Genomic DNA, 27322 nt, shown 5'->3' with positions numbered 1-27322 from the left:
CTGGCGTAAGTGAAGGAAAGGTGAGGCGTGGCTGGATCAAGTCCTTAAGGGAAGACGGTTGGTGGAAGTGGAGCGAGGGACCGGGGAAAGCCGTGGAGGTGGCTGGCGGCCGGGGCCGGAGCGGGGCCGGACGGGGCCGCGAAGCAGCGAGGCGGAGCGCACACCCGAGCGTGTGCCGAACTTGGAAGGCTTGTTGGCGAACGAGGCTCGGGACTCGGATCCGGCCTCGGAGAGCGGGCGACGCCTCCGGGATGTGGGATCAGAGGCTGGTGAGGTTGGCCTTGTTGCAGCAGCTTCGGGCTGTCTACGGCATTAAGGTCAAAGGTGGCCGTGGGCAGTGCGAGCGCAGGAGGCGGGACACGGCAGCCACGGCAGCAGTGGTGAGTTCTGGGGAAGATTCAGGTAAGGGGGGGGGGGGGGCAGCACACCTTCACTATCACTACCAGGTCATGCCAAAATGTTCATTCTGTATGGATCCAAAAGAGAAGGTGGTTAACTGTTGTGGAGAGAACGCGAGTGAACTACCACTGGAGCCCAGACCAAATTGAAATTTAGGGAGCCTTTATTAGTCTGCCTGGCTACCAGGCGACTGCTCTGCCATTCTCCACGCAGGGAGACCAGAGAGCAGCAGCGACCCTTTGTGTAGGACCACTTTTAAGCCCATTAACCACATCCTGTTTTTGCAGAGCAAGCAACCCAAGACAAAACAGTTTTTCCCAAGCAACGTCAGGATCATGCCAATGACGACCATGTTATTCACAGGGTCATCCTGTTCTTCAGAAAGCTGACAGTGTTCTATGAAAGAAGGCCTATGTGCTGGAAAGGGGCCATGAGACCCTATCTCAAGGCTTGGCCTGGTGTCAGCACTGACAGCTGGTATCTGGGGCATAGTCCACATCCTCTCTGGAAGCATGCTCAAAAATTCCCACTCTCTAACACTGTCCAATTCAATCCAAGTAGCCAACGGCTGAAATTTAAGAGAATGACATTTCTTACTCTTTACAGGGATTTTTGGTCACTGAGAAAGTTGCAGGATTTTTCAGTCTCAGCAGCTGGACATTGTGAGGTAGACAATCGGGGGGCATATAGCTGTCCTGTGCATGGTAGGATGTTTAGCAGCATCTCTGACTTCTACCCACAAGATGCCAGTAGCATCTCCCAGTTGTGACAATTAAAAATATTTCCAGGTGCCTTTCCCTTTCCCCGCTTTTTTTTTTTTTTTTTAAATATATTTTATTGATTTTTTTTACAGAGAGGAAGGGAGAGGGATAGAGAGTTAGAAACATCGATGAGAGAGAAACATCGATCAGCTGCCTCCTGCACACCCCCTACTGGGGATGTGCCCGCAACCAAGGTACATGCCCTTGACCGGAATCGAACCTGGGACCCTTGAGTCCGCAGGCCGACGCTCTATCCACTGAGCCAAACCGGTCAGGGCCCTTTCCCCGCTTTCTCCATCGATGTCGTCGTGGTCCCCCCCCCTCCACCCTCCCCCCCTCAGACCTGTTACCTTTGCCTTTCTTTCTCCTAAGGGCCCTTCTTTTGCTTCTGTAACTTGTTTCCGGAGCCTAAGCAACCCAGCTGGCTCACTTCTACTACCTCTGTAACTTTCTACATAAAATTTCTCTTATAATTGGAAAAAAGTCCCCCCCCCCCCCCCATATTGCTAGTTTATTGTATTTTGAATAAGTAGCACATGGGGAAGGAGATACATACTACACCCCTGTTGTAGAGTAAGATTTGAAGAGAAGGGCGACCAGTACATTTTCTAAATGAATCAGCAGATGAAGAGGTGTGACAGAACATTAAAATAGGCTTCAGATATACCTCTATATTCACCAATTTGGAAAATAAATCATATTTTGACACATAAAGCTATTTTTTTAAATGAGTAAGATGAGAATCCAGAGTGGAATGATTTAAAAAGCTGTTGATGGCCCTAGCCAGTTGGGCTCATTGGATAGAGCATATGCCTGCAGACTGAAGGGTTCTGGGTTCGATTCCAGTCAAGGGCATGTACTTCGGTTGCAGGCTTGATCCCTCACCAGTACGGGAGGCAGCCAATCGATGTGCCTCTCTCACATCCATGTTTCTCTGTCTCTTCCCTTCCCTTCCACTCTCTAAAAATCGGTGGAAAAAATATCCTTGACTGAGGATTAACAACAACAACAGAAATAAAATTACTTCTAAAAAATATAATAAATAAACAAGCTGTTGATGACTTTTGTGTGGTCAAGGTAAGGGAATTTTGAATGAGACTTTTATATCTACTGCATCAAGAATTTCATTGTGGGCCTGACTAGTGTTCTCAGTGGTTAGAGCGACATCCCAAGCACACAAGGATCTTGGGTTTGATTCCTGGTCAAGGGCATAGTACCTGGGTTGCAGGTTCCATCCCTGGCCCCAGTTGGGGGTATGCAGGAGGCAACCAATCCATGTGTCTCTCACATGGATGTTTATCTTTCTCTCCCTCCCCTAACCCCCCTCTCTCTCACTCTTTCTAAAAATCAATGGAAAAATATTCTTTGGTGAAGATTAACAAAAAAGAAAGAAAAAGAACTTTGTGAAAAATGAAGTAAATGGAATATACAGCATTTTATTTTTAATTTATTTGCCTAATTATGTGGTACTTTCTAAGTACTTAGAACTGAAGACTGATAAAAGTGAATTTGGTAACTTAATAGTTTATAATATCTGAATGATAATAAATACTTGGAGAAGAAAACTATTAACAAAAATAATTTGTGCTCTTGCCAGGTGGCTCAGTCGGTTGGAATGTCCCACACGCCAAAAGGTGCTGATTACATTCCCAGTCAGGGCACATACATAGGTTGCAGGTTCCATCCCAGGTCAGGAGTGTATGGAGGCAATGGATCAATGTTTCTCTCTCTCTCTCTCTCTCTCTCTCGCTCTCTCTCGCTCTCTCTCGCTCTCTCTCTCATCAATAAAAACATCTTGCAGTGAGGATTTTTTAAAAAATGATGTGTATACCTCATAAATTTTAGAGAAATTGTTTTTATATTCTTACAAAACCAACTATATTTGAGATTTTGGAAAGCCACTCTAGTTTTTAACTGTTAACAAACTAGTGGCCTGGTGCATGAAATTCGTGCACTCCTCTCACAGTGCAGGAGCCCCACAATCTATCTCCCCAAAGAGGTAGGCCCCACCCACCCATCTGGGGCTCCTCGATAGATTGCCCCAAAGAGGTAGGCCGGAGCCAGGGGTCCCGCCTCTGCACTGAGCACACAGTGTCAAGTCCCCGCCCACCCGCGCGTGCCCGCTGTGCACACAGCCTCCTGGTGATGGATTGTGATGGCGTGAGGGCATCACAGCATGAGGGCGTGATGACCACATAGGCTTTTATTAGTATAGATATGTTGCCATATGAAAGAATTTGTACATGGATTTTTTTTTACTGCTTAAGAAAAACTGACACCTGTCTTTAGATTCAGATAGATCTGAGTTTGAGTCCTGCTCTACCCCTACTAGATGTGTGATCTTGAACTGCTTGTTTAATTTTCCTAAGCTTCAGTTTCTACTCTATAAAGTGGGAATAATGGTATCTTTCCTTGGGTTGTCTAAAAAAACCCAAAAACTAAGATATGGCAATAGGACTAGCACAATGCCTGTCACATGCCACTTAAACTAATTTTAGTTGTTAATGGTAATAAATGGTCTATATCCTGATTGTCACACTAGAAACACTAATAAAATACAGAAGATTGTAGTGTTAATATGAGTGAGACCTCACAAGATGAGTAGTTGAAAACTATATTTCTTTAGTTAGTTGGTGTTGGTTGGCTAATAATAGTTTTGAGTTTTTTAAGAAAAAAAACTAGAAATCTTTTAAGGTGGTATTATAAATGATATTCCAATACATACAATTTAAAAAAGCATGCTCTTTATTTTATGAGGTTAAATTTTAACAGATACTTGTGAAGCCAAATATTGAGAATAATGAGACTTAAGGGGGGGGGGGAAGCTCCCTGAATTTTACTTATGTATGACACTTGTAGACATATAATCAGCTTCAGCATCTGATTTGTTGTTGTATTTTGTTTGGTTGCACAGTATCAAGAAAATTTTGACTTATCCAGACAAGGGGTTACCTGTGTTAACTTTTTTTAAGTAGCTCTCTTTGAAATGGTAATCGTAACAGCAGCAAATATTCTTTGAATGCTTCCTCTGCATCAGATTTAGGACCTATGTCAGGATACTGAGGCATAGGGAATGTTAATTTGATCAAGATCACTTGATAAATGGAAGAGCCAGTATTTAAAATCTGGCAGTCCTGCCCTAACCGGTTTGGCTCAGTGGATAGAGCGTTGGCCTCGGACTGAAAGTCCCAGGTTCGATTCTGGTCAAGGGCATGTACCTTGGTTGCAGGCACATCCCCAGTAGGAGGTGTGCAGGAGGCAGCTAACTCTCTCTCCCTCTCCCTTCCTCTCTGTAAAAAATCAATAAAATATATTTAAAAAATAAAATAAAATCTGGCAGTCCTGCCTCTAACAAACAGCTTGCTCTCTTAAAGCATTATACTAAACTAGTGGCCCCGTGCACGAAATTCGTGCACATTAAAAGAGAATTAATTAGAGGAAATATTTTAATATTGCTCTTTGCCCTTTCTCTATAATAGAAGTGTCAGAGATGAAAGAAAATTAGTAAAATGTATATGAAAATCTCCCTTCTGTCACAGTCTGGGGCATGCTGAGGGACTCAAGGTCAAGTCACCGCCCACCCATGAGAGACCCAGACCTGGCCGGCCCCACCCCTGTCAAGCCCCGCAGGGCAGGGGGACACAGCCTCAGGTCCCCCGGCCCGGCCTCAGGTGGCCATTTGCATATTAGCTCTTTATTATATAGGATTGTCTTTTCTGTATTCCTCAATTAAATGGAGCCACATGTTTGAAAAAGTGAAATTTTGTTAGTCTGTTGAATCATTAACAATGCTGAATGGTTTCTCATTGTAAGTACAAGGTTAAATAAGATGCTCTTAAAATGTAAGTGCTTCAAGAGCATTCTTGGAGAGCAGATTCATTTAAGCTAAATTAACATTTGTGAGATTAGGTATACCCATTTATTTAATTTTGTATAATTAGACACATATACAGGCTTTAATTTATTTTCTTAAGTCCAATGAAAAGTTACAACTTTCTTACTCAGTGACACATTTTTAAGAGGTTTGAATGCGTGCACAAAGATAGTGGCAAGGTGTGTACAAACATGCAAGTTAACCGACATTTACAATTTTACTTTTGGGATTTTCAATGTGTTAAATTTTGAATGTGAGTAATACATTTGAATGTGACTGTTTAAAATGGTTTTTAAAGTAGTTAAGTGAAATTTGAATTAAATGTTTGCAGAATCCCTATTTTTGGGTAGCTCAGAAAGTAGTTTGAATAGCATTTTCCCACAGAGTGTGTAAAAGGTAATCAGGTCTGAAAATAACCACTTCTGGTGTAATTTTAGGAAGTACCCAATGAATGACAGGAATTATCATTATCAATGGACTTAGCCTCTTATTCAAATTAGTGTTTATAAGGTTGCCAGAAGGAAGGTATAAGATCAGTATTTTTAAGGTCACTGAAGGAACAGGTAGTATTTTTTTTAAATACATTTTTATTGATTTCAGAGAGGAAGGGAGAGGGAGAGAGAGAGAGAAATATCAATGATGAGAGAGAATCATTGATCCGCTTCCTCCTACTGAGGATCTAGCCCACAACCAGGTCCTTGACCAGAATCAAAACCGGGACCCTTTAGTCCACAGACCTAAGTTCTGTCCACTGAGCCAAACCAGCTAGGGCGGAACAGGTAGTATTTTGAGAGAAACCTTAGTGTTTTGGGACAAATCTGTTTAAGAATTTCATGACTAAGCACTAACTGGGTTGATTTTTCCATTATGGCTTTGGAAACCAATGAAATTTACCACATTGCTTGAGGGCACTGACTTTATCTTTGCCATCATTGTACTCTTAGCACCTAGCATAAGGTAGTTACTTTTTACAAAATGTACTTGAAAGAATTGTTTTCTTTGTCTTGACTGATTGATAGTTTACTTCTGCTTTTTAAAAAAATGTATTTTTTTATCGACTTCAGAGAGGAGGGTGGAGAGAGAGAGGAAACATCGACAATGAGAATCATTGATGGGCTGCCTCTTGCACTCCCCCTACTGAGGACTGAGCTGGCAATTAGGGCTTGTGCCCGACTGGGAAACAAACTGACCTCCTGGTTCATAGGTCGATACTCAATCACTGAGCCACCAGCTGGCTCTGCAATCTTTTTTTATTTGCTGAGGTTTTTAATTTGCCCTAATGTTTAAGAAAATTTATATTATGCTTAATATTTGTGTTAGAGTAACTAAATTTGTCATTTTAGGGTAAAATATTTGGAGTACCTTTTAATGCATTGCCCCATTCTGTTGTACCAGAATATGGACACATTCCAAGGTAAGCAAAGTTTGAAATGAATAAATATTTCAAAGTGGTGTTTGAATGTTTAAAAATAAATAGTTGATTGACTTACACATTTGTTTTAAATTAACAGATGATTTCATTTCTCAATAGTAATGTAAAAAATTTTTACTTAAACTTTTATATATTTTAATGTTAATTTTTACTTACTCCCAGGATTGAATTTTAAGGTTTAGTAATGAGTAAATGTTAGAGAGCAAATTATTTTTGTTCTATTAAATTAGAGATTTCAGGTCTATGCCAATTCTTTTGCCACAATTCTGATTATATTCAGTAATATACTAAATTACCAATTCAGCTAAAGTGTTGATACTTTTGTTTTAGAAAAGTTGGGTAAAAGAATATTATGCTAAAAGAATATTAGCGTATTTGTGAATATAAATTGCATACCTTGAACTTTTTTTATGTTGCTTACTATTTATAAATCTTTTGGACTAAATGCATCAGAAATTACTAGGTAAGTTTACATCTTAAGAAAATAGTTTAAATGCACTTAAAGAAACTGTTTTAGCTCTTTCTAATTATTTTTCTCTCTGTCCAAAGTAGGGTTCATTCTGCCTACTCTAGTCCAGTAACCTAGATTTTTAATTGATGCATTGTCCAAAAGCACTTATTGAACACCTTGCTACCTTAGAATCATTTTCCCTCAGATTATAGGTGTAGATTCATAATCTTCATTAAGGTAACCATTTAGTATTTTGCTTTTTAAATAACCTGCAAAAGGTTTGTTTATACGGATTTTCAACATTTAGAATTGCAAAGTCATATTCCCAGTAATAATGACTACAGCCTATCTAATAAAAGAGTAATATGCAAATTAACCACCCCTCCGCTACACCCACAAGCCACGCCCATAAGCCAATCAGGAGCGAATGTGCAAATAAATCCAACCAAGATGGCTACTGGCCACAGAGAGCAGGAGGGAGGCTTGGGTTTCCCCAGCAATGGAGGAAGCCAAGCTTTCCGCCTGCCCTGGCTGGCCTAGGACTCCACTCAAGGCTACAAAGTTTCAATGATAGAAGATACATAAATCCAAACAGAAATGGCGGCAGCCATGGAGCAGGAGGGAGGCTTGGGTTGCCCTGGCGATGGAGGAAGCCAAACTTTCCACACACCCTGGCCCGCCCAGGCCTCTACTTAAGGCTACAAAGTTTCAATTATAGAAGATACATAAACCCCAATTGAAATAACTGCCGCCATGGAGGGAGCAGAAGGCTTGGCTCCGCTCCAGGCTACAAAGTTTCAATTGTAGAAGATAAATAAACCCCAGATACCAGGGCCTCCACTTGGGTCACCAGGGGCGTGGCCGGCCTGCAAACCACCACAGGCCCCTCGCCCAGGCCGCCCCACGCCCCAAGGGAACCCCCACCCTCATCCGGGACATCCTTCAGGGCAAACCAGCCGGCCCCCACCTGTGCACCAGGCCTCTATCTAATAAAAGAGTAATATGCAGATTGACCATCACTCCAACACACAAGATGGCTTCTCCCATGTGGTCAAAGATCCTGCCCCCATGTGGACACCAGATGGCCGGCACAAGATGGCCAGCAGGGGAGGGCAGTTGGGAGGGACCAGGCCTGCAAGGGAGGGCAGTTGGGGGTGATCAAGCCTGCAGGGGAGGGCAGTTAGGGGTGACCAAACCGGCAGAGAAGGGAAGTTGGGGGCAACCAGGCCTGCAGGGAAGGGCAGTTGGGAGGGACCAGGCCTGCAAGGGAGGGCAGTTAGGGGTGACCAGGCTGGCAGGGGAGCAGTTAGGCATCAATCAAGGCAGAAGCAGTTAGGGGAAATCAGGAAGGCAGGCAGGCGATAAGTTGGGAGCCAGCAGTCCTGGATTGTGAGAGGGCTGTCCCAGATTGGAGAGGGTGCAGGCTGGGCTGAGGGACACCCCCCCCCCCCCCCCGCCATGCATGAATTTCGTGCACTGGGCCTCTACTTGTTCAATATAAAAATTGAGCACACACCTTTAAATATGAAAAAGGTTGTAAGGACTGGGGTGTATTTGATTTCCTGAGAGATAATGTTGGAGTGAGGAAAAAAGCCTTGCCTTATTTTGGGGCAAACGTAGTAAGTAGATGATAGATATTTTAAGCTGTGTATGCTGTGCAAGATCACACATGGGGAGAGAATGAAGAAAAGAAGGCTTTAGAGCCCTGGGTCATCCCAGCATATAGAGGTCTGGTAGAAAAGGAGGATCCAGAAAAGGAGTTTGAGAAGAAGCAGTCAGGGAGTCAGTAGGAAAACCGAAAGAGTGAAAAAGTATTTTTAAAATGAGCTGGGAGTGATCAAGTGTGTTATGCTGGTAGGACAAACAAGATGAAGACAATGAATTTACCATGGATTTGGCAAGGCAGAGGCCATTGGTGACTCCGAGAGTGCTTTTTTTTTTTTTTTTTTTTTTTTTTTTGAGTAATAGCGATAAGAGTCTGATTGGAGAGGGTGGAGGAGAGACTGGGATATGAAAGAAGGTAGAGTAGAGGCAGTGCAAAAGATAAGTCCTGTGCTCTGAATGAAAGCAGAGAAACAGGATTGAGAAAGATGTAGGATTAAGTGGGTTTATTGAAGTTGTCATGGGTAAAATGGTGGTTCCTAGAGAGGAATTTAGGAAGCAAGTAACCTTTTATCACAGATTAAAGGGATTTGTAGCATCAGAGCTTCTGTAAGGGGTGTAGTGCCTGGTCTGCTCCTGTACTTTGGCAGAATAATGGGACTTAGAAGATGTGTTCTGGCCACCTGAAAAGATTTCTCTGTTTCAGTTTTCTTGTTGATGCTTGCACATCTCTAGAAGAGCATATTCATACAGAAGGGCTTTTTAGGAAATCAGGATCTGTTATTCGTCTAAAAGCGTTAAAGGTAAGCATATTCTTGAACTGTCATTTTTCTTTTGTACCATATTTTTGGTGTGGTTTTGCAATTGAACTATTTAGAAGTATTACATGAATTATTGACAGAAATTGAATTTGAAAATAGCTTTTTTCATGGCAGAAGAACTTTTTTCCAAAAGAAAGTAAATCATTTCTATAATACTCTCCCCCCCACCCTGTTTTATTGAGGTAATAATTCACCAGTACATTTAGGATGTACAACTTGATGTTTTGATTTACATATACATTGTGAAATCATCACAATCAAGCTGTTTATAAAATGCTTTGAAAGTTTAGAGTAGTTTCAAATTCATGGTCCTAGTTTCTATAATTGAAAAAAAATTGAATTTTATTATTTTTAGCCTTCTAAAAAGGAGATATATTAACCTTTTGCACTCGGATGTCGAGTGTGACTCGACACGGTTAGCATTAGAATAAAGGAATCGAGAAAAAAGCAAGCGAGTGCAAAGGGTTAAAACAAGAGTTAAAAGAAATTTATTAAAGAAAGCTCTTTAGAGTATAAGAAAGGATAGTTTATTTGCAATATACTCCTAAACCTGCAAACACTCAAGATTATTTTATCTATTTCAGAATAAACTGGATCATGGTGAAAGTGGCCTGTCTTCTGCACTTCCTTGTGACATTGCAGGACTTCTTAAGCAGTTTTTTAGGGAATTGCCAGAGCCCATTCTCCCAGCTGATTTACATGAAGCACTTTTCAAAGCTCAACAGTTAGGAACAGAAGAGAAGAATAAAGCTACATTGTTACTCTCCTGTCTTATGCCTGACCACACTATCGATATATTAAGATACTTCTTTAATTTCCTCAGGAATGTTTCTCTTAGGTAAGTAGTATTTAAAAGTCTTGGGAAATGAGAGTTTAATTACTCAACTAGCTGGATTTACTCTTATAGATAATAAAATTTCATTTGGAGTGAAAACTTTTCTTAAAAATCCTATATAATAAAACCCTAATATGCAAATTGACCAAACAGCAGAAGACTGGTTGCTATGATGCACACTGACCACCAGGGGCCAGACGCTCAATGCAGGACGCTCTTGCGTTGAGCATCTGCCCCCCGAGTGGGAGGTGACTGGTGGGGGCAGGGCCGGCAAGCAGGTAGTGCCAAGCAAGGCGGGGGCCCCCTCATTGCCCCGCCCGCCAGTTGCCCCACAGATAGGCCCTGATTGTCGGCCAGGCCTAGGGACCCTACCCTGTATATTGGGAACAGTCTCTTAGATTTAAAAATTAAAACCTGGCAAGGCTACTCTAACACTGAAAAAACAGGATGGTGCAGCAATGACATGCATGGACTCTGGCTTGCACATTTTGTGGTCAGCTCTGATTCTGACACTATAATTGTATGACAAAGCCAATTACTTCTCTCTGCTTCAGTTTTTCCACCCATAAGATGGGGAAAATGCTACTACTGCCTCAGAAGGATTGTGTTATGTATTACTTTTTCTAATCAGCAAAAAAATGTAGCTGCCCATACAACAGCAAGATGCCTTTCACCTGTATGAAAAGTATGGTCACTGGTGCATGCAGTGTCCTGGATTGTGAGGGGGATGTCCGACTGCTGGTTTAGGCCTGATGCCCAGGGCCTAAATCGGCAGTCAGACAACATCCCCTGGGGGCGCAGGCCGTGCTGAGGTGACACCACTCCCCCTCCAACGCCCCCCCCTGCACAAATTTCGTGCACCAGGCCTCTAGTATTATATATTTCCTTACTATAAGAAGTCTATCCTGTATAATTTAAGAAACAATATACCAAATGATTTACTATGTCTTCTCTGCCTTGTAGTGAACATTATGAATGCCTGAACAGCTTATTGATGATTGTAGGATTCTTTGTCCACTGAATGGTTTCAGATTACTGTGTTTTTACAATATTTGTGTTTTGCTCTTCAAATTTCTCTTCTCTTTGCTGTCAATGAGCCTGCTTGTTCTAGACATACTTCCTGCCTTCTAATACTTCAGATTTTCTGTGTTTGGGTTTGAAAATCAGACATGTTCAATTTGTATGGAAAAACAAAGTGTGGGTTCTGTGTTTGCATGATTTTGATGATGTGTATCTAAGCACACAGAAGCTGTGTATTTCTGGTTCTGTCTTTATTCAAGCTGATCATGTAGATGGGTAGATAAAGGGTAACTATATTGTGACTTGTGTTTGACTGGAAAAGTAAGAGGTCTGCAAAATACACTTAATACTTTATTTTAGTTTTTTATTTTTACCTTTGGTGCCATCTCATAAAACCTTTTTTCATTTAAGGTCCAGTGAGAATAAGATGGATAGCAGCAATCTTGCAGTGATATTTGCACCAAACCTTCTTCAGACAAGTGAAGGACATGAAAAGATGTCTGCCAACACAGAAAAAAAGCTACGATTGCAGGCTGCAGTAGTACAGACTTTTATTGATTATGCATCAGATATTGGTAAGATGTAGTTGCATTATTAAGTAATGGGATTTGTTTAAGTGAGGGAGATCCCAGCTTCTTCAAGTGAACTATGAAGACAACTGTTAGAAAGTTGGTGTATACTATTGAAACATTTCGGGGTGAGGGGGGTAGAGGAAAGATCTTAATTGTGAACATTTTCCTTTAGGACATGTTCCAGATTTTATCATGGAAAAGATACCGCCTATGTTGGGTATTGATGGTCTCTGTGCTACTCCATCACTGGAAGGCTTTGAAGAAGGTCAATATGAAACTCCTGGTGACTGTAAGAGAAAGCGAAGACAAAGTGTAGGAGGTAAGGAGCAGTGACAGTTTGTTTTAGGGAGGTACAGCAATTTGCTTTATCTGAAATTTGCTTGAACATAAAGAAGAAGCAGAAGCTATGGTGTATGCCATTTTGGTGCTTACAGCATAGTTGGTAGTAAGGCATGACATATACATGTGAAAAGTAAAAGTGACAGTATAATCTAATATTAAGTGCTAGATCTTCAGCACAAACAAAATGTGTTCAAATGAGAAAAGTTCTCAGGATTGTAATGATCAGGGCTCTTCAAAGTGAGCCTTCTTGAAGAAAAGGTAGCATGTAAGGGGGATTGGGTGGAGGGCCAGAATACTTGTATCTTACTCTAGATGAGAAGAATGCTATGAAAATTATTTCTGTAAGAAAGAAGTAATCAATGTCTGTAAAAAGACCAACGTGACTTGAAGTGTTCATCCTAAGGATTAGGATGATATTATGGTGAGCTCAATATCAGGCTAAAGAATTAGAACATTGAGCTGAGTATTAGAGAACCATTGAAGTCATAACATGATTAAAAATATTTTTGAAAGTTATCTGGTTTGAAGAATTGAGACTTGGAGGTAGGGAGAATAGTCAGAAATGTGGGGCAATAATCCAGGTGTGAGATAATGATTTAAAAGTGGTATGAATTAGTTAGGAATATGAACTAAATGATGTGGGAATATTACCAAGGAAGAAACAAAAAAATCCAGGGTTCCATTGTAGTGAAATCAATTATAATACTTTTTAGGTCATTTTTTTAATTTAATTTTTTTAATCCTCACCTGAGGATATTTTTTCCATTGCTAGAGAGTAGAAGGGAGGGATGGAGGGGTAAGGAGAGAGGGAGAGATATGAGAGAGACAACATCGATAGGTTGCATCCTGATGGGCCAGGGATTGAACCCGAAACCTAGGTACATGCCCTTGATGGGAAATCAAACCTGCCACCCTTCCATGCGCAGGCTGATGCTCTAAGCACTGAGCAACACTGGCCAGGGCCTTATATCCTTCTTGATGAAAAAGTCTGTGGCTGTATCTCCTCCAGTTATCTTGGAAATTTTCTTATCTTTTGAGTATCGGAACCAATTGTTATTAGCTACCCCATTTCTTTTTTAACTATTGGTTTATATAGTATTACCTTCTATTTCTTCTTTGCTTCCTGTATAGATTTCTTATGCCCTCTGCATCAGCTTCCTAGGGCCACTATAACAAAGTACAACAAACTGGGTGGCTTTGAAACAAAACTTGAGTACAACTGCAGAGACCATAATTGCAAATTAAGATCACATTCACAAGTACTGGGAATTAGGACTTAAACATATGTTGGAGGACACAATTCAACCCGTTAAACTTCTTCCTACCCCAAATGTAGCTATTTTAAGACACAGACTATCTTTACTACCCTACTTTCCTATAGTTTGTTACCTCATCTAAATAGTTGAATACTGGATCTCTGTCATTCACTGTTATCTCTCAAATGTCAGTTTCAGATTCATGCAAATTAATTAATAACAATGTTCCTATTTAACCATGTTAGTTCCACTTTAGTAAGGGAGGGCCTACTAGGCATTATTTTTAAAAATATATTTTTATTAATTTCAGAGAGGAAGGGAAGAGGAAGAGAAAGATAGAAACATCAATGATGAGAGAGAATCATTGATCAGCTGCCTCCTGCACACCCCCTACTGGGGATCGAGCCCACAACTTAAGCATGTGCCCTTGACTGGAATCGAACCCAGGACCCTTCAGTCTGCAGGCTGACGCTCTATCCACTGAGCCAAACCAACTAGGGCTAGGCATTATTCTTTAAAAAAAAAAAAAAGTGTAAACATAGCCCCCGTCCACTGAGTCACACCAGCCAGGCTAGTTAGCCTTCTTTCTTTTTAATATCAGACTTTGAAATGTCACAAACATCACTGTGATTTGATTTGCAGTAGCTTTGAAGAATCTTTTAACTTCTTTTTTTATTTTATTTTTTACTTTTTAAATTGTGGAAAAATATAACAAAATTTACAACCTTAACCATTTTTATGTGTACACTTCAGTAGTGTTCAGTACATTCACATTGTGCAACGAAACTCTAGAACAGTGGTTCTCAACCTTTCTAATGCCGCGACCCTTTAATACAGTTCCTCATGTTGTGGTGACCCCCAACCATAAAATTATTTTCGTTGCTACTTCATAACTCTAATTTTGCTACTGTTAATGAATCGTAATGTAAATATCTGTGTTTTAAGACCATCGGAAAACGCAGATATTTACATTACAATTCATAACAGTAGCAAAATTACAGTTATGAAGTAGCAACGAAAATGATTTTATGGTTGGGGGTCACCACAACATGAGGAACTGTATTAAAGGGTCGCGGCATTAGAAAGGTTGAGAATCACTGCTCTAGAACTTTTATTTTGTTATAAGAGTTACTTATTCCTTAACTTTATGCTATATATGACAATTCTCAATAATTGTATTGCTCCAGAATCTACACAGAATTCATGAGCACACTCTTAAAATAAGTAAGAGGAATTTGGTCTATCATAATTTTCCCATTCTTGCCTGTGTATGTGCGTGTGTGGACTCCTTGGCATTGTCTTTGTGTTAACAAATGTCTTTCATCGACAGTGATGCAGCACTGAACTGATTCAATTAATATGATGCCCTGAAATCCTCTATATAATAAAAGCGTAATATGCTAATTAGACTAGACGTCCTTCCAGGTGACCTTCCAGACGAAGCTGGGGCTGTGAGAGAAGCCCAGGTCCTTGGATGCCAGAGGGAAGCTGGTGCTGGCAGCCGGGGGAAGGAAGGCCTACTCTTGCACGAATTTCGTGCATGGGGCCTCTAGTATATAATTAAAGGCTAATATGCAAATCGATCTAACGGCGGAACAACCGATCACTATGACGTGCACTGACCACCAGGAGGCAGACGCTCAATGCAGGAGCTGCCCCCTGGTGGTCAGTGCACTCCCACAGGGGGAGCTCCGCTCAGCCAGAGGTTGGGCTCCCAGCTGGAAAGCACAGCGCTGGTGGCGGGAGCCCCTCCTGCCTCTGTGGCAGCACTAGGATGTCTGCTGGGAGCAGGCCTAACCCGTCAGTCGGACATTTCTCGAGGGCTCCCAGACTGTGAGAGGGCGCAGGCAGGGCTGAGGAACCCCCCTCCCCCGAGTGCACGATTTTCGTGCACCAGGCCTCTAGTGTGTATATAGGCTATTAAAGAGATTGGGACACAATTTTTCCCTTTCTCTAGAGAGGTGGTCTATACTTTCAGTGTGGCCCATTATGCACTCCGGAAGGTCTCAGATTATGGAGGGAACAGTTTGTCTTTCCACACTCCTGGTTTTGCTGTGCTAGTCTAATTGTGTTTATCTGCTGTGACTGAATCTGTTGCGCTGTGTCTTCTGCTCTGCATCTTGTTTCTCTTCTTTTCCTTTTTTCTTTTTCCTCTTGCATATTAACCTTGTTTATCTGCCCAGGTTTCATGAAGGTTGGCTTGGTTACCCATTGCCTTCGAGTTAGAGCATTGCCTATTTTTGGCTCTTTTAGGTTTTCAGTATTCTCTGGTTTGTATATATTTCACTTGAGAGTGTAAGATTTTTCAATATATAAGTGCGCTATAGCTGAGCTTGAATTTAAATAACTATTTTGAGTGATATTTGGAGATTAACATATTTAAAAGATTTTTTGTTTCATTGTGACTGAAAATTGGGTACATTTTTGCATGAAAGTATTCCTGTTGAAGTCACAATTTCTTACATAGCTAAATCCAATGTATGTTTTTTGGCTTGTATTATTGAGAATCTCTGACTAGATGATTATGTCCTGTCTTTCCTGATTTTTTTTTCCTCTCCTTTTTTGTTTGTTTATTTTTGGTTTTGCTTTGTAATACTATGCTTTCATGGTTTTCCTGCCTCTTTAAGTCATTTGTTCTGTCTATTTTTCTGGATTTTTTTCTGACCACCTCTTGAATGTTCTATTCTTCCACACTTGATCTTCTTACTCTTTGTCCTCTTTTTATTTATTTGTTTATTTTTAAAATAGATTTTTATTGCTTTCAGAGAAGAAGGGAGAGGAGGAGAGAGAAACATCAGTGATGAGAGAGAAATGAAATAAAAATATATCATTTAGTTTTTTTCCTATTTTAAAGTAATAACCTTAAGTGACCTTAAAAACATATATTGATACAAATGTAGATTCTAGAAAACCACAGATATCCATATGAATTATTGGTGAAAGTTAGGTAAATGTTATAATTGATTATATGATTATATACCTTGCATTTCAGATTTTGTCAGTGGAGCACTAAATAAACTTAAATATAACAGAACACCCTCTGTTACACCTCAACAAGAAAGAATTGGTAAGTGTTATATGTATTTAATGAAAATTTTTGAGTTATTTTGGTTTAATCAAATCCAATATTATTTTCAGTGGAGATACTGTACTATAATACTATGCTGTGACTTGCTAATTACATTGGCTATAATGAACCCAAAATTATAGATAAGAATTTCTTTTAGTCTATTTTATCTTTAATCTTCTAAATCATGCTTTTCTGTTGCTTGTAAGTTATATGTTATTAAACATGTAAAAATAATTCAATTTTATTTTTGTTTTAGAACCAGAAGTTTACTAGTATATGTAACCCTCTCCCTTTTTTTATCTTGGTTTGCTTGTGGCTGAAATTATTTAGCCCAATAACAGACAATATAATATTTTGTCTTGTTTTCCAGATTGAACAAATTAACTGGTTAATACTCAGTTATAATGAAAAGCAAAAATAATATTTAGATCAATTTTTACTTTAACTCCTTGTTTATAATTTTCTTCCCTATGTTAATATTCTTTAATGTGAATTATGCATCTTCTAGTATATTTTGCTCAAGTTACTATAGCTTGCCTATTTTTATTTTATGGAATTAATGGTATTAATTTAGTTTTATAGCATGTATTTGATGTGAACATATCACTCCATTCTTTGTTTAGTCCTAAGTAATAGTTTTATAAGAATAAATTTATAAAGCTTTTTTATTTTATCAACATTGTGGGAGAAACAATAAATTGTGGGGGTTTTTCAGCCCAGCTGTCTGAATCTCCAGTGATTCTTACACCAAATGCTAAGCGCAAACTGCCAGTAGATTCTTCTCATGGTTGCTCAAGTAAGAAAAGGAAGTCCATCAAGCACAATTTTAATTTTGAGTTGTTGCCAAGTAACCTCTTCAGTACCAGTTCTACACCAGTATCAGGTAACTAATGTGATTTATATAATTGGGTTGTAAACATTAACATGAGTGCTTGTTCTGGGTAAAGTGCTATTTCATGTTAATACTGCCCTTGAGGAGCCAGAGCTTTATATTTTATTAAACCTGATTTTTTATAAAGTCCCCTAAATTTTAAAATAGACTGATCTGTATAATTGACGTGTATGTGTTTTATGGCCATGCCCATTGAAAGTTATGAGAAAAGCTGGGAGGGAGAGTCTGGCTTCTGTGGATAGCATCGATGCTCAGATTTTATGTGATTGGACATACTGAATTCTACTTCTGGATCTATAGCTATAGCTGTATTGCTGTCTTCTGTTGAGTTGAGGTTGTTCAAAGTTTGATCATCTCTGAATCCAGAGTGGGGTAGGGTATTACCTTTGGAGTAACTATCATGAGTTGCATTGGTGTGGGGGGTAATATGTTTAATGTTTTATGCTCTAAAAGCTTTAAAAAGTTTGTTTTTTTTTTAAAGCTTTAAAAAGTTTTTATATACTTTTTCTTGTAGCATGATTTCCAGATCCCTTACCATCCCAGCCATATTCTTCCAAATGAACTATAAGTTCCTAATGTGGCCAACCAGAGCCCCCAGGGAATAATATAATTTAATCATGCTGATTTGAATGCCAGACTTTTATTAATGTGGTCTTTGGTTGGGTTGGCTTCTTTAGCATGTGTAACAATACAGTTGGCTCAAAATAACCTTATGGTCAACCCAAATGAAATGAAACCATAACTAAGTCTGGGGTCTTCCATCTCATATTTGTTTCACATTTAGTCAAAATGTGAGTAATCTCTACCTCTTTTAGATTTTTATTGGTTTCTGACTATGTTAAGACTTCCATTTTGAATTCATTAGCTGGGTTATTAGATCTTCCCAAAGGCCTCTCTTTTGTTTGTTATTTTAAAAGTTTATATTTTCCTTGTTTGTTTTATTAAAAATTGAAAACAATAGCAATTTGTTCTCTATGGTCCTTAACAGGTTCTCTTGGTTCATTAATGTGTAATAATAAGAATCCTGAGGCTATGTCTGTAGCTTTTTCAGTATTTAGAAGTTGAAGACTTCACTTTATTTCAAAGTAACTTTGTGTTTGTTTTTGTTTTTGAAATTTAAAGGCTTTTCCATTTTGGAGGACTTTTTCCAAATGGCACATGTGAAGTGTGGTTCTACCTGCCTTTGCTTATTAGCATTACATTATCCCCAAGGATGATCTGCTGACTCCTTTTCTCTAAACTTCCCCCAAATAAAGTTAAACATTCTTGTGTTATTGTAACATTAGTATGAACCTGCTTAATCAGTGATTTTTTTTAATGAAACATTAAGTTAAACAACAGTAATCCTATTATTTTAACTCACCTCTTTGTTGTTATTGTTAGTCCTCACCTGAGAATATTTTTCCATTGATTTTTAGAGAGAGTGGAAGGGAAGGGGAGAGACAGAGAAAGAGAAACATCAACGTGAGAGACACACATTGATTGGTTGCCTCCTGCACACACCCCAACCAGGGGGCTAGGGTAGAGCCTGCAACTGAGGTATGTGCCCTTGACCAGAATCAAACCCAGGATCCTTCAGTTCGTGAGCCGACACTTCACTGACCCAAACTGGCTAGGGCTCACTTTTTTTTTTCTTTCTCCCATCCTACTTTCTCAGGCACAATTCAATAAATTTCATTTGCAAAATGCTTTTTTTAATGTATAAAGGCAACAATATTAATCTAAAGTCCATGAGTACCTATATACAGTTTCTTTCTTACATATGTGATAACTTTGCATTATGCCATGTATTCTGGCTGTGCCTTCTCTTAACCACTGTAGCCCTAGGATAAACCTACCTGTGTCATATTGGATACATTATACTGGCCTCCAAAATTTTATTTAGCCAAGTACACGCACCCCAAGGTCACTGTAATGGTTGTATTATTTCCTATATTTATAACTGAAATACACTTGGATGTCTCTGGGGGCCCATGTGAATTCTTTATCAAAACAAATGACAAGAGGGTTCACGCTTGTGGAGTATGTCTTAGGCATAATTCAAATGTAAGCCAAATGTATATGGAGCTTTTGTTTATAACTATTTTACTTTTTTCCGCATTTCTTTTATAGTCAGTTTCATGACACGGTGTTAAAATAACTTGATCAAAATGAGCTGTTGTAACCACCAGTTTTTAGCATGGAACATGACAGTAGACAAGTGGTTAGGCATGTGTTATAGATTATTTTTTTGCCAAAAATATTAGACAAGTTATATTCAAGTCAGACATACAACAGTTGGCTAGCAGGTGCATACTGGATACTCAGACTCTAAATTGCTTTTTAATAATTTATTTTTAGTAACAGTATTTAATATTATATATCAGGTACTTTGCTGGACATTTTATATATATTACAATAATACTTCTATTTGCTATAGAAATCCATTTTCAAAGTCTCAAGTCATTAGTAAGTGGTGAGACAGACAGACTGTCGTCTTGAAAGCTTGTCTTTCTCCAATCTGCAACAGTGCCACTATGTATTCTTAAATAAGTTTAAAATGCCAGTGTGAAAGCAATGGTTAATCTGACCTTTCATTGACATCTAAAAAATAGAAAATTGATTCTTTTTTTAGTTGAGTTGAGTTATTTGGACCCTAAAATTTTTAAGCAGAAATGATAATGATTTTTCTTGTGGCTTTAAATCTCATCGCTATTAATAATTTATATTTTGAAAAAGAAAATAAGTGTGTATGATAATATTACATGTGATTATTTTTATAGTTCACTTTGATACAAGCCCAGAAGTGTCATCTCAGAGTTCACTCTCTCCTGTAGCCATCAGTGGAAATCATTTGATCAGTACAGATGTACCACGGCGAAGTAAAAGGATTGCAAGCAAAAAAGTTTGCAGGTAACTTATCTAGGATATTTTGCTTTCATTGGATAAATATTTGATGTATATAGCTAATAAATATTTTGTCTTTATACCAAGAATCATAATTTAAAAAATTTTTTCTGCCTTATTAATCAGGTGCCCTTTATATATTCTCCAGAGAAAGGTTCCTAATGTGAATCGTTTAATTGCTTAAAATCCTCCTTCAAGTTGAATGTATAATTTTTAAATTTCTGGTTAATTTAAAAAGCTAGTTTATTCTGATAATTCTGGTTTATAAGTGACCAAATAACTCTTGTGATAGATGGAAAAATCATTTTTGTATGCAAATACAATGTGTTCATATATGGTATCTTAAAACTTAACTGATTTTAGAAATATGATTTGCTCTGGACATTCTCAAATTTCATTTTGCAAAATTTTCTCCAGTTTTTTATGCTATAAACTGATATTTTAAATTCTATTGTTTTTAGGGTGGAATCAGGAAAAGCAGGCTGCTTCTCTCCTAAAATCAGTCGTAAAGAAAAAGTTCGAAGATCTCTTCGTTTGAAATTTAGTCTGGGGAAAAGTAGCAAAGATGCAGTAAGTGTCTATCACCATTTCATTGATGTTTATCTTAGCATAAAGCTGTAGATTTGATGCTGAAAGACCCTCTCAATCCTGCCTCTCTTCTAGCTACTTTCCCATTCTCTACTGTTCTTTATACCAAACTCTTACACTTGCCTATCTCTGGTCCCTCCTTTTCCGATTCCAGTGAGGCTTTCATCCTCAACACTCACAGCAAATGTCCCCATGGTCACCCATGAATTCATCCTCATTCAAGCCACTAGACAAAGGTCAGCCCTTGTTTGACTTGACCCACCAGCAACATTTGACCTGGCTGATCACTTGCTCCTCTTCAACATACTTTCTTTTCTTGCTTCAAGGACACTACTCTCATGAATTTCTTCCTTCTTTGCTGGTTACTGTTCTAATTCCTTTGCATTGGAGTTCCCAAAGCTTCATCCTTGGACTTCTCTTTTCTTTCTCTTCTCACTCAAAGGTGATTATCAATTTTAAACATCATATATTTACTTGAGACTTCCAAGTTTATATCTCCAGCCCAGAATGCTCTCCTGAACAACTTGTCTCTTTGTTAACATCTGCCTACTTGACCTCCCTAGTTGGATGTCTATCCAGTAGACATCTCAAGTGTAACCTTTCCCAAATAGAGGTCTGAGATGCATTTCTTCACTGCCTCTATTTCTCCATTCCTACCCTTTTCCCAACCACACTTCTACCCGCAGTCTTCACCATCCAGTTATGGCAATGGTTCTCAACCTTTCTAATGCCGCGACCCTTTAATACAGTTCCTCATGTTGTGGTGACCCCCAACCATAAAATTATTTTCGTTGCTACTTCATAACTGTAATTTTGCTACTGTTAATGAATTGTAATGTAAATATCTGTGTTTTCCGATGGTCTTAGGCTCTACAGCAGTGGTTCTTAACCTGTGGGTCGCGACGCCTAAGACCATCAGATAATTTGCTGTACTATAGCCAAATTATCCTTTTAAAACCCAAGTTAAGTCATGTCATTTCTTGGTTCAGAACCCTCCAGTGACTCCTCATTTCACTCTGGGAAAGAAAAAAAAAAAAAAAAAAAAGCTAAGTTCTTTCATTGACTGCAACCCTGCACACAACCTGCTCCCAGCCTCCTCTGAGTCCTCCTCCTGCTTACTCAGCTTCATCCACTCTTGCCTCCTTGCTGTAGGCCAAATATGCCAGACCTGGCTCAGCCTTAGAGACTGCACTGGCATTTCCTCTCCCTGGAATGTTTTTACCCCTTATACATTCATGACTCTCGCCCTCATTTTTTTTACTCACAGATCATCATCTTATGATCACTGTGTTGGAAGTTATACCCCCATTTCATATACTTCGTACCCTACTTTACTTTTCTCCATAACGCTTTTCATCTTTTGTATTATATATTATCCTATGTAATAAAGAGGGAATATGTTAATTGACCATCACACCCTCACAAAGATGACGGTGCCCACAGCCAATTAAGGAGGGAATATGCTAATTGACCATCACACCCTCAAATATGGCGGTGCCCACAGCCACAAGATGGCAGCGCCCAGTCCCCTCAGCCCCGCCAGGGCGGCAGGCACACAGCATGGCCGGGCCTGCCCCCAGGCAGGTCCAGCCGCTCCTCGCGCCTGCCTCCGGAGTTCCCCAGTCCCCTCAGGCCCCCAGCCTCCCTGAACCAGCCCGAGGCACAGGCAAGCCTCGGATGTCGGCTGCCCAGCCGCCCAGGGCCGGCCCGAGGTGCAGGCAAGCCTCGGATGGCAGCTGGGCAGCCGCCCAGGGCTGGCCCGAGGCTCAGGTAACCAGGGCCAGCCGGGGCTTGTGCTGCCGGCAGTGGCAGCAGCAGAGGTGTGATGGGGTCGTCGCCTTCCCCTGATCGCCAGGTCGCCTCCTGCCCCTGAGGGCTCCCGGACTGTGAGAGGGGGCAGGCTGGGCTGAGGGACACCCCCCTCCAGTGCATGAATTTTCATGCACCAGGCCTCTAGTACAATATAATTAACTGATTATTTTTTTCTAGTCTAAATTTCTCCACCTAGAATATAAATTCCATGAAAGTAAGATTTTGGCCTTAGGGTTTTTTGTTTGTTTTTCTTTTTTCTTTCACTTTTGTGAATATGCCCTGACACAGACTCATCATAATTTTTTTTTAAGTTAATGAAGATGAGACAATTTTTTACTTGCATCATAAAATATCAACTAAGAGCCGAGTCAAATGCTTAGTTTTTATCATCATACATGCATATATGTTTGTATTTGGTACAAAATTGTTTCTTAATTATATTATTTTTAATTAACTATAGAGAATTTTGATAATTATAAAAAATTTACTTTGTCTTAATATTTTGAAAATTAATTGGTTTACTTTTTAACCAAAATGTTTAAATTTTTCTTTTCTGTACAGAATGGGTGTTCTGGTGTCAATAGACATGAAAATGTTGGTCGAAGACTTGCAAATCAACAAAGTTTAGAAAGTAGGATTGAATCTGTAAAAACAGGTCTGCTTTTTAGCCCAGATAATGACGAAAGATTAACCAAGAAAGGTAAAGGTACATTTACATGATATTGTTAGAGTTTTACTCAAAAAACCTACTTTAGTTGTTTTTTTAAAAATACCGTATTTTCCAGCGTATAAGACGACTTTTTAACCCAGGAAAATCTTTTATACGCCAGAAAATACGGTATATTTTTATTGATTTCAGAGAGGAGGTGAGAGAGAGAGAGAGAAACATCAATGATGAGAGAGAATCATTGATTGGCTGCCACCTGCATGCCCCCTACTGGGGATTGAGCCCACCGGGCATGTGCCCTCACCGGGAATTAAACCGTGACCTCCTGGTTCATAGGTCAGTGCTCAACCACTGAGCCACACCGGCTGGACTACTTTAGTTGTTTTTTAAAATAAAAGTTTTCCAGCTTAATTGAGATATAATTTACACGTGACCTTTTAATTGCTTTTTTAATGATAAAATATATTCTGAAAATTTAAAATTCATGCTTAAATAAAAAATTTGAATTGTCAATGTATTTTTCTGTGAACAATTGGAGGATGAAAGTTTGACATTTAAAAATCCTTTCACACAAATCTTTAAATTATTATAATTAAATGCTTAGTACCTTTATTCACCATGTATTTAGATAATAATGTAAAAACTAGGTCAAATATAAATGATTAAAAACCCTGAACTGTTTTATTTCAGGTTCAAAAAAGATCAGTAAGTCTGAGGAACACTTATTAACTCCAGAGCAACTAGATGGAACAAGTTACCGAATGTCTTGGACGGGGCCTAGTAATTCAAGTTTTCGAGAAATAGAAGCGAAAGAAGCTTCTCCAATAGAGGGGAATCTTGAGGTGGAAAACTCTTGTTTGGAGCTTGATATGGTAGAAAAGTCATCTATTAATTCATATGAACTCACCCCTTCTAATGTACATAATAAGCATAATCACAACCTAACCGGAAGCTCTCTTAGTGGGGATGAAAATAACTTGAGTACAGAGACTTTGGTGAAAATTCAGAAAGCATTTTCTGAATCTGGAAGTAAGCTTCATGCATTGATAAATCACAAACAGTCATCAATTACTAATGTGGGGAAAGTAAAAGTAAATGAAACATCTTCTATAGCATATAGCCCAGGGGAAAATCTATTTGAAAGGAATGATTTGACTGTGATAGAATCAAATGAACACCACACTGGTAAAAGTGAAAATAGTTTTTCAGAAAGAGACTTCTCAGTACATCAAACTCAAAAATTAGATAGAAAAGCAACTATAAAATGTTATTCAACTCATATGAAGATGGAACATGATGAAATCATTCATTCGGATGTGCCAAATGATGACTTAAACAAGCAAGAATTGCCCAGTGATGAACAGATAAAAGCACAACAGTCCCCAAGGGATAAACTAAATACTAAATTAAAGGAGGAGAATATGATTGAAGAGAACTTGTCGAAATGCACAGCTCCTAGGGAGGATGCAGCTAACACCTCTTCCTCAGAGCAGATTACATATGATACAACCAGCTTATCAAAACCTAGGCGTGTAAGAATGGTTACACAGCAGTCACTGGTGGAAAAGTGTGATACAAGGTTATCTGAACATTTACAAGTATCAGAGCATGGAAAGGTTTCAGACCACATACAATGGTTTAATAAGCTTTCTTTAAATGAATCAAATAGGACAAAAGTTAAATCACCTCTTAAGTTTCAGCGCACACCTGTCCGTCAGTCTGTCAGAAGAATTAATTCTTTGTTGGAGTATGACAGACAACCTGTAAGGCACAAATTGGCACATCTTGGTGATCCTGCTTCTCCTCTGGTTAAGTCAGTGAGCTGTGACAGTGCTCTTTCCTCTTGTATAGAAAGTACGTCAAAAGATTCCTCAATTTCACATACCCAATCAGGTCCTAAGGAACGGAAGTCTGTTTCATGCAAACAGTCAAATGTTGATGCAGTTACAAAATCAAGCATGGGATTAACTTCTAAATCTTTCTCACAGATGAAGAGGCACCCAGACTCCATGAACGCTTCGGTTGGGTCAACCAGAGTTTGTAAACAAAAAGTATCTGATGGCCAGATAAAGGGTCCCTTGGAGGATCTGACAAATCATGATATATTAAGATCTGTTGTAAATAATAATACAGGCTTATCATCTGGGATAAATAGCAGGATCCTTAGGAAGCCATCAGAAAGAGAAAGGGTCTGGTATAAAGGTTCTCCCAAAAACCCTATTGGAAAAGCTCAACTACTACCAACAAGCAAACCTGTAGACTTGTAATTGATAAATGTTATACTTGTCATTAATGTAAATAAAATCAGTTGGTGATGTGCTTGTTAATTTGTAGCTCAATGATAGTTACATGATAGATTTTTAATTTCATTGCACAAGCAACTTTGATTCTTGTGCTTGTATAAATGACTACTTTGTTGTCCTTAATTATGGCAATATTTAAGACTAATTTTATTATGATGTTTTAAAACAGGTTACACTTTTTAAAAGATTGTTGACTGGCTTTATAAGAAATTAATTTTTGAAAATTGCATGAATTTTTTGTCTTAACTGGTGGGAAGAATCGAATAAGTTGTGTCTATTTCCTGTTATTCCTCCTAAGTCTGATAAGGTTTCTACAAGAAATGTTTAGGTTATAAAGGGAATAGATAAGACTTGCAAATCTTATTTCTTGAATTACATTAATGTTTATTGTCTTTACCCAAATCCCTAGAAATTAACTTGTTTCAATAGCATGTTAATCCTTTATTCCTATTTGGGGCAAAGTAATTAGGTTTCTATTGCCTGTAGATGTATACAGTGTGTTCACTTAAGAATGATGGCTAAAGTAGAGCAATGCTAAGGTGTGCTTATATAGCATGTTGCTGCAGGAATAATTGATGACTTTTAAGCCATACTATATTTTTAAAGGTAACTTGCCCAAATACATTTATATCTGTTTTGTCCAATGCAGAATTTAAAGCTGAGGAATAAATAAGCTTGAAAATTTTAATCAAGGTGATTTCTTATATGCAGATGATTGATTCTAGACTTTGAAATACTTGATGAACCTCCACATTTACCTTGGATTCTTTTGTATGTTTTTTTAATTTATTGAGGTGACATTGGTCAACATGAACATATGGGGTTTCAGGTGTGGATTTCTATGTTACAAAACCTGTATATTGCACTGTGTGCTCACTATCTTGGAGTCATACTTTGAATTCATACAAAAGCCCATGATGGTTTGTCTTGTGTGTAAATGTTATTTATTTAGCATAGATATTAAAGATAACTTCCTGAAAAATAACTTGCCTGAGATTCTAGTGAAATTCAAAGTACCTTTTAGAATTTGACCCAAATTGTTAAGCAAATCTACACTGAGTGGCCAGATTATTATGATCTCTGAACGCATAATAATCTGGCCACTGAGTGTATATCCTATATAATAAAAGGCTAATATGCAAATTGTCCCCTCGACCAAGAGTTCGACCAGCAGGCAGGCCGGCCAACCGCCCATGTCCCCTCCCCCTGGCCAGATTTTTATGCGTTCAGAGATCATAATAATCTGGCCACTGAGTGTATATTTATATTTTAAATTATTAGAAGTTACAAATATTTAAGGAAGGAATATTATTAACAATAGATAGTCTGTGAATTTTAGAGGAAGGAATATGCAGACAGAATCGACCACTAGAGATAGTTTTGTAAGTCAGTTGTTAGAATGCCATATTCAGATGTTGAGGCAGAATAGAACAGCATTGCACATCTACTCAGCAACCAGATTCACAGTGTGTGTATGTATGAGGCCTTTAAAGTCATCACATGTTCACTTCACTGAGTTCTACTTGATAGCAGTATATCTCTTTCAAAGCTATTTCCTGTCTGTATTCATTACCTAGGAATCAACCCTTTCTCAGAACTAGTAAGTATTTGACTTATTTGAAGACTAAAAATCTGTACATATAAACATCATGTTTAGCTGACATCAAAACAGGTTTGTAGTGTTTATTGGGTGTGCATTTCAGTGTTTATGGTATTTACCTAGCAGTAGAGGTAGAAAA

At 38.8% G+C, this 27322-nt stretch overlaps 1 protein-coding gene across 1 annotated transcript; it reads left to right on the top strand.

Moving 5' to 3' along the window:
* Positions 1–53: 53 nt before the first annotated feature.
* Positions 54–26556, top strand: LOC307097787 (rho GTPase-activating protein 11A-like). The gene is made up of 12 exons (XM_079767946.1): positions 54–380; positions 6378–6448; positions 9226–9322; positions 9925–10178; positions 11607–11770; positions 11940–12086; positions 16358–16432; positions 17151–17318; positions 20090–20219; positions 20675–20783; positions 23175–23313; positions 23971–26556. Exons 1-12 carry the CDS (start codon positions 252–254, stop codon positions 25545–25547), a joined length of 3060 nt encoding a protein of 1019 aa, XP_079624072.1. The 5' UTR covers positions 54–251; the 3' UTR covers positions 25548–26556.
* Positions 26557–27322: the final 766 nt, after the last annotated feature.

Source organism: Cnephaeus nilssonii (assembly GCF_951640355.1).
Source record: "Cnephaeus nilssonii genome assembly, chromosome: 4".
Lineage (NCBI taxonomy): Eukaryota > Metazoa > Chordata > Mammalia > Chiroptera > Vespertilionidae > Cnephaeus > Cnephaeus nilssonii.
The sequence above is the reverse complement of the archived record's forward strand: the minus strand, read 5'-3'. Positions and strand labels throughout refer to the sequence as shown.